At 41.8% G+C, this 12,044-nt stretch overlaps 2 protein-coding genes across 3 annotated transcripts in view; one reads left to right on the top strand and one right to left on the bottom strand.

Annotated features, from left to right (window-relative positions):
* The window catches only part of ARID2 (AT-rich interaction domain 2), a 190,179-nt gene that overhangs the window by 30,784 nt on the left and 147,351 nt on the right, over window positions 1-12,044 (top strand). The window lies entirely within an intron of this gene.
* Window positions 3,356-3,695, bottom strand: LOC102769463 (60S ribosomal protein L26). The gene has a single exon (XM_006755572.2). It carries the CDS (start codon window positions 3,650-3,652, stop codon window positions 3,356-3,358), a length of 297 nt encoding a protein of 98 aa, XP_006755635.1. The 5' UTR covers window positions 3,653-3,695.

Raw genomic sequence — 12,044 nt, 5'->3', positions numbered from 1 at the left:
ATTGGTACTTCCTTGTAGGTACTGACTTTCTTTCTCGTTGACTTGATTCTTGTGATCCTCTAGTCTGCTTTTGGGAGTCTGTATAATATTCTTTATTTCAGTCAGTGTATCTTAATTTCTAGTTGGTCCTTTATCACAACCTCGAGTGTCTCACTAGATTTCTTGAAGGTCTCATTAAGTTTATCGGCAGTTTTTAGAAAATTCTTGAAAAACCTTAAAAGTGTGGTTTTGAACTCTATATCCAGTAGTTTGCTTTCTTCCATTTCTGTCATTTGTGACCTGTTTCTTTCTCTCCACATTTTTTATGCTTCCCTGTGTTGACAGAGTTGCTGTCTCTGTTAGGTGTCCTAAAGGGCCCAGTGGCTCAGTCTCCCCAATTACCTGAGGTGGACACTCTTGGTGCACCCCTTTGTGGGTTTTGTGCACAGTCTTGTTGTAGTTAAGCCTTGATTGTTATAGCTATCACTGGGAGGAAATGATCTCCAGGCCAACTGGCTCTGAGAATCAGCTGTGTCTATAGTGGGAGAACTTCTGTGCTGGAGACACCCTTCTGGGGCAAGACTTGCTTCAGTGGGGCTTTGGTGCTCACTGCGTCTGCCCCCTGAGTGTGTCCCTTATGTATGTGAGGAGGTGTAATCTGGATGGTCCCACTCTGAGCACTGGGTACACTGGCTCTTGGATCTCTAAGGAGGTGCTAATTTAGCCTCTGCCTGAGGCTACCCAGCAGGAGCTATGGAGAAATTTGCAGATTCTTCTTCTATGTTTGGGGTTTGGAGGTGCCCTGCTGAGGCCCAGCTGTGAAGCAATGCAAGCTGCTGTGGGGCCTTGGGCCTTCTTTTGGATGTTCTGGGTCTCTCTGACCCAGCTGCAGTTTTTTTAGGTAATTTTAGATTGCAAAGGGCCAGGTCATTCATATGCAAAAGCCTCTGGGTGGGGTGGCTCTCAGGGAATCAACAGGGCGGAGCAAACAGCTATGGCTGATCCTCAGCCCTGCCCTAAGAGGCCCGGGGTCTCAGTGTCCCGTGGTAATTGCTGCAAGCACCTCTGAGAGAAAGCCACCCTTGAGTTCCGCCTGCTGCCAGACAGTCCAGTTTCCCCCAGTGTGAGTCTGGGTCCCCAGAGACTACCCCGGAACTGGAGTTCAGAGCGTGAGCGTGTGTCTTCCTCCTGATTGAAAAAGACAACCGTGTCCTCAGTTGCCAGCCCTTTCCACACGCGCCTCCGTACCTCTGCACTATACTTCCGCACCTCCTCTTTGTCTCAGTGTGCTTTTCTCTTTCCTTCTAGTTGTAGAATTTCTACTCAGCCAGCCTTCCTGTGGTTCTGGATGATGTCAGTTTTGTCTTTTAGTTGTATCTTTGAAGTGGTTGTGCGAGGCAGCAATTTCCAGTGTTTACCTATGCCGCCATCTTGGTTTCTCCTCTAAAAAGGTTTCTTTTATTGAGCAAGAAAATGAGTGATTATTCAAATTACTAGGATCAAACTTGAAAGATGGGTCATCATTACTATCCTTTTTTTTTTCATTCCTCACCCAGGGTCATGCTTAGAGAGAGAAAGGTAGGGAGAGCAGAAAGAGAAACATCTATGTGAGAGAGAAAGAGATAGGTTGTCTTCCCGACCCGGGATCAAACCCCACAACCCAGGTATGTGCCGTGACTGGGAATTGAACTAGCAACCTTTCGGTGCATGGGGGACAACTCTCAACCAACTGAGCCATTCTGGCCGGGCATTACTATCATTCTGAAAGAGATAAAAAATATTGTAAAGGAAGAATAACAATTACATTCCAATAAAATTGATACTTTATGACATGGGAAAATTCCAGGAAAGATATAAGTGACGAAAATTGACTCAAGAAAAGTAGACAATCCAAATAGATCTATATAATAAGTAAAATAATTGGATTAGTAGTTAAAACACTATCCACAAAGAAAAGCTTAGGCCCAGATGATTTCACTAGCCCTACAAATATTAAAAGAAAAGTTAATACGAATTCTTCACAGACTTGCCAAAAAAAGGAAAAGATTTAATTTGGGATATGTGTGCTCTGTACACTGGTGGGGTGGAGAGGGTGACAGGAGCATCAGGGGAAGGCAGTGACTGGAGAATTAGGGATCCTTGCTTTAAATAGAAACCTCTTTTCATATAGTGGCTTCCTGTATTTATTAACCTGCATTTAGTTCATAAGACTTCAATTTATACACCTCCTTAAGTAATATTGTATTACCTGAGTGAGGTAAACCTTTAAAGACAGATCCCACTGATGATTGAATCTGAATTAATTACAAAATAGTGATGGTTTTGAGTTTATAAGAGAATAGTAAATACTGGTTGTATTAATTGGTTCTGATAATATTGCCAGTCTGAAGGCAAAAGTAAATTCTCTGTTTTCTTGTTTTTAATTGTTCTCATTTTTAGTGTTATGATCTAATATAAGAATACTAGTATAAAGTATCCTTACATGTTCCTTGTACCATTTTGGTTAAGGTTAGAGTACAAGCCAGGGTTAAATTTGCTGATTCTGTTTTTATTTGTACATGTTTTGTTTCATTTATGGTTTTTTCTTCTTTACATCTTAACTAACACTTTTTCCAGGGGACTTTATTTACATTTATATAGTATATTTGTCAAAGATCATATGTATAGATCTCATTTGAGTCTCATAAATTTTTGAGTTTGGTATGTTAGCTCTTATCCTCTTTTTCTTTGTATGTATGTACACATAGGGGTTTTGAGTGTGTGTGTGAATAACTTTTTTGTTAACTACTATAGGAAGCTGGTTGTTCAGATTGTTGTTATTGCAAGTGCACACACAACCATATATTCATACAAAATGATAATAGTAATAAAAGCTAACATTTATTGAGTACGTATCAGTAAGTGTGACCAGAAATTGTTCTAGCTAAAATCTACATTATTTGAAGACATTTGAAATTTACAGCTGTTCTTGATCTTAAGTTAGGATAGTGGTTCTCAACAAAGATGGGCAATTTTGACCCCCAGGGAATATCTGGCAATGTCTGGAACATTTTGTATTACCATAACTGGGGAGTATTATCATCTCAGAGGGTAGAGGAGCCGTGGGTAAACTACGGCCTGCGGGCCGGATCTGGCCCGTTTGAAATGAATAAAACTAAAAAAAAAAAAAAAAAAAGACTGTACCCTTTTATGTAATGATGTTTACTTTGAATTTATATTAGTTCACACAAACACTCCATCCATGCTTTTGTTCCGGCACTCCGGTCCAGTTTAAGAACCCATTGTGGCCCTCGAGTCAAAAAGTTTGCCCACCCCTGGGGTAGAGACTAGGGATGCTGCTAAACATCCTATAGTGCACAGGATGGCGTCCTACAAGTTATCTGCCACGAGCAGTTGTCCCATTAGCTTTCTCCCGTTGCACTCGTTCAGTGTAGATGACGTATTTCTTCCTGTAAACCTGGACTACTTTGCCAATTTGCTGCCCTTTGTAATGTCCTCGAACAACCTGAACCTCGTCATCCTTTCGGATGGGCATGGACCGAACATTGTACTTCTGTCTCAGCTCTTTGGAAAGAGGAGACGACATGATCTTCCTCCGAATGTGGGAAGGTGCATTGAAATGCCTTTTACGGTTCTTGCTCCGGTCAGAAGTCACAAAGGGGTTGAACTTCATTTTGACCGCTGGAGCTCCTACGATGGCCGCAAGAGGGAAGAGAGCCACAAAATGTTAATAGTGCCAAGTTTTGAGAATCTCTGGGTTAAGGTGATTTTGCCCTCATCCTATGAAGATTGACCAAAGTTTGGGGGAGAATCTTTTCTTTTAGTTTTTGGTTCAACTATGATATTTCCATGCCAATATTTCTCAGGACATAAGTTGGCCACCAGAATGTTTAACTGGAATGGTTTAGGTGTATGCCATCTCAGGGAAAACCTGAAAAAACTATTTTTGGACTACTGCTCTATATTGTCTGACCCAGTCTACCAAAGTGTCTATTTCTACACTGCCAGTAACTTTCTCCAAGATATATCAGTGCCAGTTTTTTTGCCCTTTGGTTTTGGTTAAAGCACCCTCATTCCACCTAATAAGATTTAATCATTTAATCCAAGTGAGAAAAAAAAATCATTTCAGTTCCTTCCCTCATAAAAGCTTCTGATGCCTTATGAAAATTTATTCATTCCTATTTTTTAACTTGATGCTCTGAACATCAGTAGTTTAATGGAAAGAAGGTAGACATTATAAACTATCTCTCTCTGCCATATTGGAAATCTAAAAGGAGGAGACATATATTAAGTCCTGTTAGCTCAGTGTCATATGAACTGAGTGTTTGGTGAAGCCATGATGCAGCCTTACCTATGTGTCTCATAAAAGCATACTGTGTTTATTCTACTGCCACTCAGATACAAGTAGAGCTTGTCCTATCCTATATAATAAAAGGCTAATATGCAAATTGTCCCCTCAACCAGGAGTTCAACTGGAAGTTGGACCAGGGTGGGGGGGCAGCCAACCAACTGCCCGTGTCCCCGCTCCCCTGGCCAGCCCCACCCCCAAACAGGGGTGGGGCCGGCCCACCAACTGCCCACAGTCCCTCCCCCAGCTGGCCTCGCATCCGATTACCCCCTGCCCAATTGGGGGTGGAGCAGCTGACCAACTGCCCATGGTCCCTCCCTTGGGCCACCCTGGCCCAAATAGCCCTGTTTGGGGCAAGCCTGCTGGACCCCACTCATGCACGAATTTATAGTTTTTAATATATTAAGGATCAAATCTTTATTTTATGTAGGACTCTTTTTTTCCTGTTTGCTTGAAGTAGTTTATAGCTGACATTTACTAGTATTTCAGTAGTTTTTAGCAGGTAAACTGTTAACCTTCTGAAGAATGTGATTAACAACCCCTGTTATAGTAGTGATTGGTGAAAATCCAAATGGTACTATTTTTCTCTGAAAGAATTTATTTCTGGTAACTGTAAGGCAAGAGAGTATTTGCTTGCAAATACTTAGATTTGCATTTTATTTCTAACTAGAGGCTCGGTGCCCGGGGTTCGTGCACTGGTAGGGGGCATGGCCTGTGGAGATGAGCTCGCTGTGGGAGCGCCTCTCATCCTGGGCCAGCTGAGCAGCTGTGGATCTGCCCTCTGAGCAGCTGCACTGTGGGAGTTCACTGACCATGAGGTGGGGCAGCTCCTGAGTTGAGGGTCTGCCCCTCTTGTGGTCATTGTGCGTTATAGCGACTTGTCGACTGATCATTCTTGTTGTTCCGCTCTTCAGTTGCTGGGCTTTTATTATATAGGATTAGAGATTTTCTGAAGATTCGCACAATAGGCCTTTCTTCCCCTGACTGCTGGCACCGGTTTTCCTCCGGCACCCGGGATCCAGGCCTTTGGTCCAGCCGCAGGGGAGAAACCAACCCTCTTCAGTCTTCAGTCTTCAGTCTTCACTCTGGCCAGAGACTTCAATCTTTGCTCCGTGCCTGCATATGCAAATTAACTGCCATCTTTGTTGGGTTAATTTGCAGAGTTGCTTTGATTGGCTGGTGAGTGTAGCGGAGTGATTTGCATGTTTCTCTTTTATTAGTGTAGATTTGTAGTTTCATTAGTATCAATGCTTTAATTATGATATTTATAATGACCAAATTACCATTGAAATGATAGTCTGTTACCTATAACATATAAGAGATATAATAACATTCATTTTAGAAAATGGTGCTATCTGTAGCTTCTAATCTTTGGGCCTTGCTTCTTATTGAACAAGCAGTGCATGAATATTGAGGTATTTCAATCCTGATTTTTTTCATAAGCAGGTTATAGTACTAAGCTCGAATTTGAGTCAGGTTGCAAATTCTCTTTCAATACAGGTGCTATATGTATAGGTGTTATATTTATTTTCGTTGGATCAATTTATATTTAAAGTTTGTTAGCAATGTGTTAAGGTTAGTTTAGCTCAGACATTAGTGATGTCTTAGATTGTAAGGTCCTAGGTCCAGAGACTGTTATCTCTAAAGCTTATGTTATATGCTACGAGTAAGATTTTAACAAATTTGACTATTTAGAAATTTTGCTAATAAAAGTGATTAAAACCCCAGATAATGCCTGGCTTGCTGCTATTTATTTATTTATTTATTTATTTGAACATCTTATTATAGATTCAGGATATACATAGCAGAGTGGGGTAGTCTCATATACTGTTAATTTTTTGTTTTACTTCTAACTTTGGGGCATCTAACCTCCATAACTCTGAATAGAGGCCAGGGCTATTTGCTTTCATTGTAAAAAAGAATGTTCATAAGTTGGATGTCTGTTAGTACTGAGTGCTATTTTTTTATACTAGTGTGTATATAGACAGAAGGCAGAGAAAGGTGTAGAAATGGGGAGGAGGAGCAGGTGGAGAAAGAGAGAGAAATAGTAATAAAAAGACTACAGGGTCTGGATTGACCTGTATTTGCTCCAGAGTTATATACAGTAAATATAGTTTACTGAGCAATGTTTTCTTAAGTCAGTAAGAAAATCAGTCTCTTTAGGACTTCTAGTTAATACTTTAAAATTTAAATTAATTAAAAATTTAAAATAAATGAATTCATTTACAAAATAATGATTTGTTGTATTATAAAATTCAAAGACTTTTATTTAATCATCCGAATTCAGCACTTTGGAAAATAATGAGCTGCTAAATCTTAAAGCTAACCCTTGCTAACTATAGAAAACATGAAAAATTCTTTTTTAATTAAATTTATTGCAGTGACATTGGTTAATAAAATTATATAGGTTTCAACGCACATTTCTATGATGTATATTTCATTGTGTGTTTACCACCCAAAATGAAATCTTTGGTCACCATATATTTGATTCCCTTTATCCTTTACTACCTCCCCATCCTCCTCCCCCTGGAAACCATCATACTGTTATCTGTGTCTATGAGGTTTTTTTATTTTTACTTAAATTATTTATTTTTTAAAGTATTACATAAGTCTCCTTTTTTTCTGCATTGACCTCTCCCCAGCCACTCCCACCCCCAGCTCATGCCCTCACCCCGCTACTGTCTGTGTCCATTGGTTATGCTCATATTTATGTCTATGAGTTTTTGTTTGTTTGTTCATTTGTTGCTTTCAGGTTTATAACTCATACTAGAATCCTGGTGCATGAAATTCGTGCACAGGTGGGGTCCCTAGGCTTGGCTGGTTATCAGGGCTGCTCAGTTTCCCTGCCTTCCCCTTCCCTCGCCGCCCACACACCGCCACTGTGTGGTTCTCCGCCTCCGCACCCCCTCTCCCCTCCTCCTTTCCTTGCTGCTCATGTCTGCTGCCACCCACCCCTGGTTCTCCATCCCAGCCTGGGTGATGAGGGCCTGCCAGCCTGGGGAGGAACCCAGGTGGTTGTCCGTTGACCTCAGGAGGGAGCCGGCCCTCGGTCCCCCTGGGAAAGGGGCTGTGTCCACTGTTAACCCACCCACAGTTCTCTATCCCACCCTGGGGCCTGCTGTCGGGAGGACGGACTGGGAGGGTGGCCAGCAGGCCCCATTGGCAATCGGGGCCTGTGGGCTGGGGGCAGCTCCTCCGTTGAGCATCTGCCCCCTGGTGGTCATTGCGCGTCATAGTGACCGGTCGTTCCGGTCGTTCTGTTGTAGCAGTCACTTAGGCTTTTACATATATGGATAGATATGAGTTAAGTCATGTGGTTTTTGACTTTTTCTGTCTGACTTATAGGATAATATTCTCAAGACCCATACATGTTGGCTAAGCGGCATTCCATTGTATATATGTATCACATCTTTTTTATCTAATCATCTATTGAAGAATGCTTTAGTTGTCTTGATCACTGTGAATAATGCTGCAGTGAACATAGAGGTGCTGGGTCATATGGTAACTCTATTCTTAACTTTTTTAGGAACCTCCATACTGTTTTCCATATTGGGAGTCCCAGTTTACATTTGCACCAGAAGTGAATGAGGGTTTCTTTTTCTCCACAACCTCTCCAACACTTGTTATTACTTGTCTTGCTGGTATCTGATTATAGTTTTGATTTGCATTTTCCTAATAGCTAGTGAAGTTGAACATCTTTTTATGTATGTGTTGGCCATTTGTATGTCTTCTAAGGAGAAGTGTCTGTTCAGGTCCTTTTCCCATATTTTAATTGGATTGTTATTTTTTGTTGTTGAGTTGTATGAATTGTGTATATTTTAAATATTAACCCTTTGTTGGAGCTGCTGTTTGCAAATATTTTCTCCCATTTGGTTGGTTGCCTTTTTTAAAACATATTTTAATTTCAGAGAGGAAGAGAGAGTAAGAAACATCAATGATGAGAGAGAATCACCTCCCACACACCCCCAACTGATTGAACCTACAACCCGAGCATGTGCCTTTCACCGGAATTAAATCTGGGACTCTTCAGTCTGACACTCAGGCTGACACTCTATTCACTGAGCCAAACTAGCTAGGGCAACCTTTTTGTTTCCTTGATTTCTTTTGCTGTGTAGAAACTTTTAGTTTGATATAGTCCCATTTATTTACATTTGCTTTTACTTCCCTTGTCTTTGGGGTCAAATTCATAAAATCCTCTCTAAGACCAAGGTCTGTAAGTTTAGTACTTATGTTATCACCTATGTAATTTATTGTTTCAGGTCGTATATTTACGTCTTTGATCTATTTTTAGCTAATTTTTGTAGATGGGACAAAAGCAGTGTAGTTTCATTCTTCTGCATGTGGCTTTCCAATTTTCCCAACACCATTTATTAAAGAGACTTTATTTTCTCCATTGTATGTTTTGGCTCCTTTGTTGAAAATTATTTGCCTTTATACATGTGGGTTTATTTCTGGGCTCTCAAATTGGCTTCATTGGTCTTTGTGTCTGTTTTTCTGCCAATACCGTGCTCTTTTGATTATTGTCACATTGTAGTATAATTAGAATGATACCTCTGTGTGATACGTCTGGCTTTTTTTTCCCCCTCAGGATTACTTTATCTATTCGGGGTCTTTTGTTGTTCTATACAAATCTAATGATTTTTGTTCTCTTTCTTTAAAAAATGCCACCAGGCCCATCCAGCATGGCTCAGTGGTTGAGTGTCAACCTATGAACCAGGGGGTCATGTTTCAATTCCCAGGTTTTCATTTCTTTGTGTCTTTTTCAAATTCTTTTAATAATGCTTTGTAGTTTTCAGTGTATAAGTCCTTCACATCTTTTAAGTTTATTCCTAGACATTTTATTCTTCTTGTTGCCATTGCATAAATAATTGCTTTTTCCTTTTTGAAATTTTATTGTCAGTATATAGGAATGCAGTGGATTTTTGTACGTTAATATCTTGCAACTTTACTCTATTTGTTTATTTCTAATAATTTTTGGCAGCATCTGTAGGGTTTTCTTTTTTAAAATTATTTTTTATTTTTCAATATTATATTAGTTTCAGATGTACACCCCAGTGATGACATTTTAGAACTTACTAAGTGATCCTCCTGATAAATCTCGTCCCCATCTGACACCACACATAGTTAATACAATTTATAGATATAAAAGCCTAAGCGACCGGAACACCAGAATGACCGGTCGCTATGATGCACACTGACCACCGGGGCAGACGCTCAACACAGGAGCTTCCCCCCTTGGTGGTCAGTGCACTCCCACAGCCAACCTCCTGTGGCCGGCCAACCTCTCATGGCTCCTCCTCCTGTCCGGCAGGCCCTGGCCCTGCAGAAAGGCCCTTGGCTGGCAGATGGCAGCTGGCAGGAGGGTCCCGGCCAGCAGCTGGACCGATGGGCCCTGATCACCAGCCAGGCCTAAGGACCAACCCTCATGAATTTTGTGCACTGGGCCTCTAGTGTTCTATATATACATATATAAAAGGCTAATATGCTAAATCTCCAACCGTCTGACCGGTCGCTATGATGTGCACTGACCACCAGGGTGCAGATGCTGAATGCAGGAGCTGCTGTGATGTGCAGTAGATAGGAGGCTCGGTGGAATCCTATTTTCTTTTCATTACCCGGAAATGGAGATTTAGGAAGTTTAGAAACTTGACCCGACTGAAAAGAAGTAAGAAATGGTGGACCTTGAAAATGACTTCAGGTTTTCTCACTGTGCAGAATATAGTCCAAACACTGCTGCAGTTAAATATTTTACCCTTTCTCCTCCCTGTGTGGTCTACAATAACAATCTGCTTCATGTTGATATTTACTTCTGTGTTGCTGACAATTACCTAAAAGAGAAGTTGGGGTGCTTCACTGAGCTGGAAAAAGTTTAGCTAAATCAGAAAGCAGATCTAATTAAGTTTATTCTATATATATAAAAGGCTAAGTTGACTCACTCATGCACGATATATATAAAGCTCTCACTGGCGCCAATCACATGCATGTGTTTAGTTCTTTTTCTGGTGGTTTGATCTGTTCTTTCACTTGGGACATGTTTCTTTTTTATTTTTCCTTTTAAAATTTTTAAATTCATTTATTGATTTTAGAGAGAAAGAAAACATTGATTTGTTGTTTCACTTACTTATGCATTCATTTGTTTTTTCTTATATGTTTCCTGACTAGATTAAACCCACAATCTTGATGTTTTGGAATGATGCTCTTAACCAACTGAACTACTCTGCAGGGCTAGGGACATGTTTGTTTGTCTCTTCATTTTGGCAGCCTCCTTGTATTTGTTTCTACATATTATTAGGTAGAGGTACTATGTCTCCTAGGTTTGGAAGAGTGGCATAGTATAGTAGGTATTCTGTAGGGTCCAGTGGCACCACCTCCCCACTCACCTGAGTTGGGTACTCCAGGTGTACCCCCCCATGTGGGCTGTATATATCCTCCAGTTGTAGCTGAACCTTGATTGCTTTTGGCATGTCAATGGGAGGAATTTGTCCCCGGCTTATCAGCTTCAAGGACTGGCTAAGACCACCATGGAGGGTCAACTATGCAGGGGCCCCACTCCATGGAGCAGGACTTACTTCAGCGGGGCTCTTGTGCTTGTTGAGTCTGCCTCTTGAGTGTGTTGCTTGTGGAGGTGGTTGGGTGTTGGTTCTGAAGCTGTCCACAAGGTGTGCTAGCTCTGGGGTTTCCCAGGAGGTGCAGGCCAAGGTCAGCCACTGCCTTGCATCACCTGGCATGAGCTACAAAGCAATCTGCATATGTGTACTTATTGGCACTGGGCTTTGAGGTACCCAGGAAAGACCAAGTTGTGAACAAAGGCCTACTGCCCCTAGTGCTGGCCCTGGGGCCACTTAGCTAGAGGTACAGGGCATGCTGAGGCCAGATGCTGCGGGTTTGAGAGATTTTAGAAAAGACTGAAACATGAGCCAAGGCAGGACATTCCTATGGAAAAGCCACTGGAAATAGCTTGAGTGTGTCAGAATGTTTGTGGGGCAGGGGTCCCAGGGAATCACCATGATGGAGTGAACAGTGTTAGCCAGGTTCATGGATACGTACTCAGATATGGCACCTGCCTTTGGGCCCTTTGGAGGAGAGGCTCAAAAGAATCAATGGCTTCTGCCAGCACTTCTGTCTGTGAGAAAGCTGCCCCTCCAGCTTTTGGCCTGATGCCAGACACTACAGTTCCTCCCAGTAAGTCCCTGGTGCCTTTGGAGCTGCTGCCCCAGTGCTGGAACTCAGAGGGCATGAGTCAGTGTGCGTTCATGGATGGGATCCTACAGTGGTTCTCAAACTTCCTAATGCTGTGACCCTTTATACAGTTCCTCATGTTGGGGAGCCCCCCAGCCATAAAATTATTTTTGTTGCTACTTCATAACTGTAATGTTGCTACTGTTATGAATCGTAATGTAAATATCTGATATGCTATATGTGTTTTCCGATGGTCGCAACCCACAGGTTGAGAGCCGCTGCTGGAGGAACTGCCTTGGACTCTAGCAGCTCTCTGTTTCCACTCAGTTACAATCCCTGCTGTTTTTTACAGCCAGAAGTTTTGGGGACTTCTCTTCCCAGCACTGGAACCCTAGGCTGAGGGCCTGGTGTTGGCTGGGACCCCTCAATTTTCAGGGGAGACTTCTGCAGTTGAGATATCCTTCCTGATTTTTAGCCACTACTCATTGGTGTGGGGCCAGCCCATTCTGCATCTTTGCCCCTCTTTACTAGTGTCAGC

This window comes from Myotis davidii, unplaced genomic scaffold (genome assembly GCF_000327345.1).
Source record: "Myotis davidii unplaced genomic scaffold, ASM32734v1 scaffold290, whole genome shotgun sequence".
NCBI classification, from domain to species: Eukaryota; Metazoa; Chordata; class Mammalia; order Chiroptera; family Vespertilionidae; genus Myotis; species Myotis davidii.
This window is presented reverse-complemented; position numbering and strand designations above follow the sequence as displayed.

Coding starts and splice junctions, on each gene's coding strand:
- LOC102769463 (XM_006755572.2), bottom strand. CDS start 3,652: ATGAAGTTCAACCCCTTTGTGACTTCTGACCGGAGCAAGAACCGTAAA.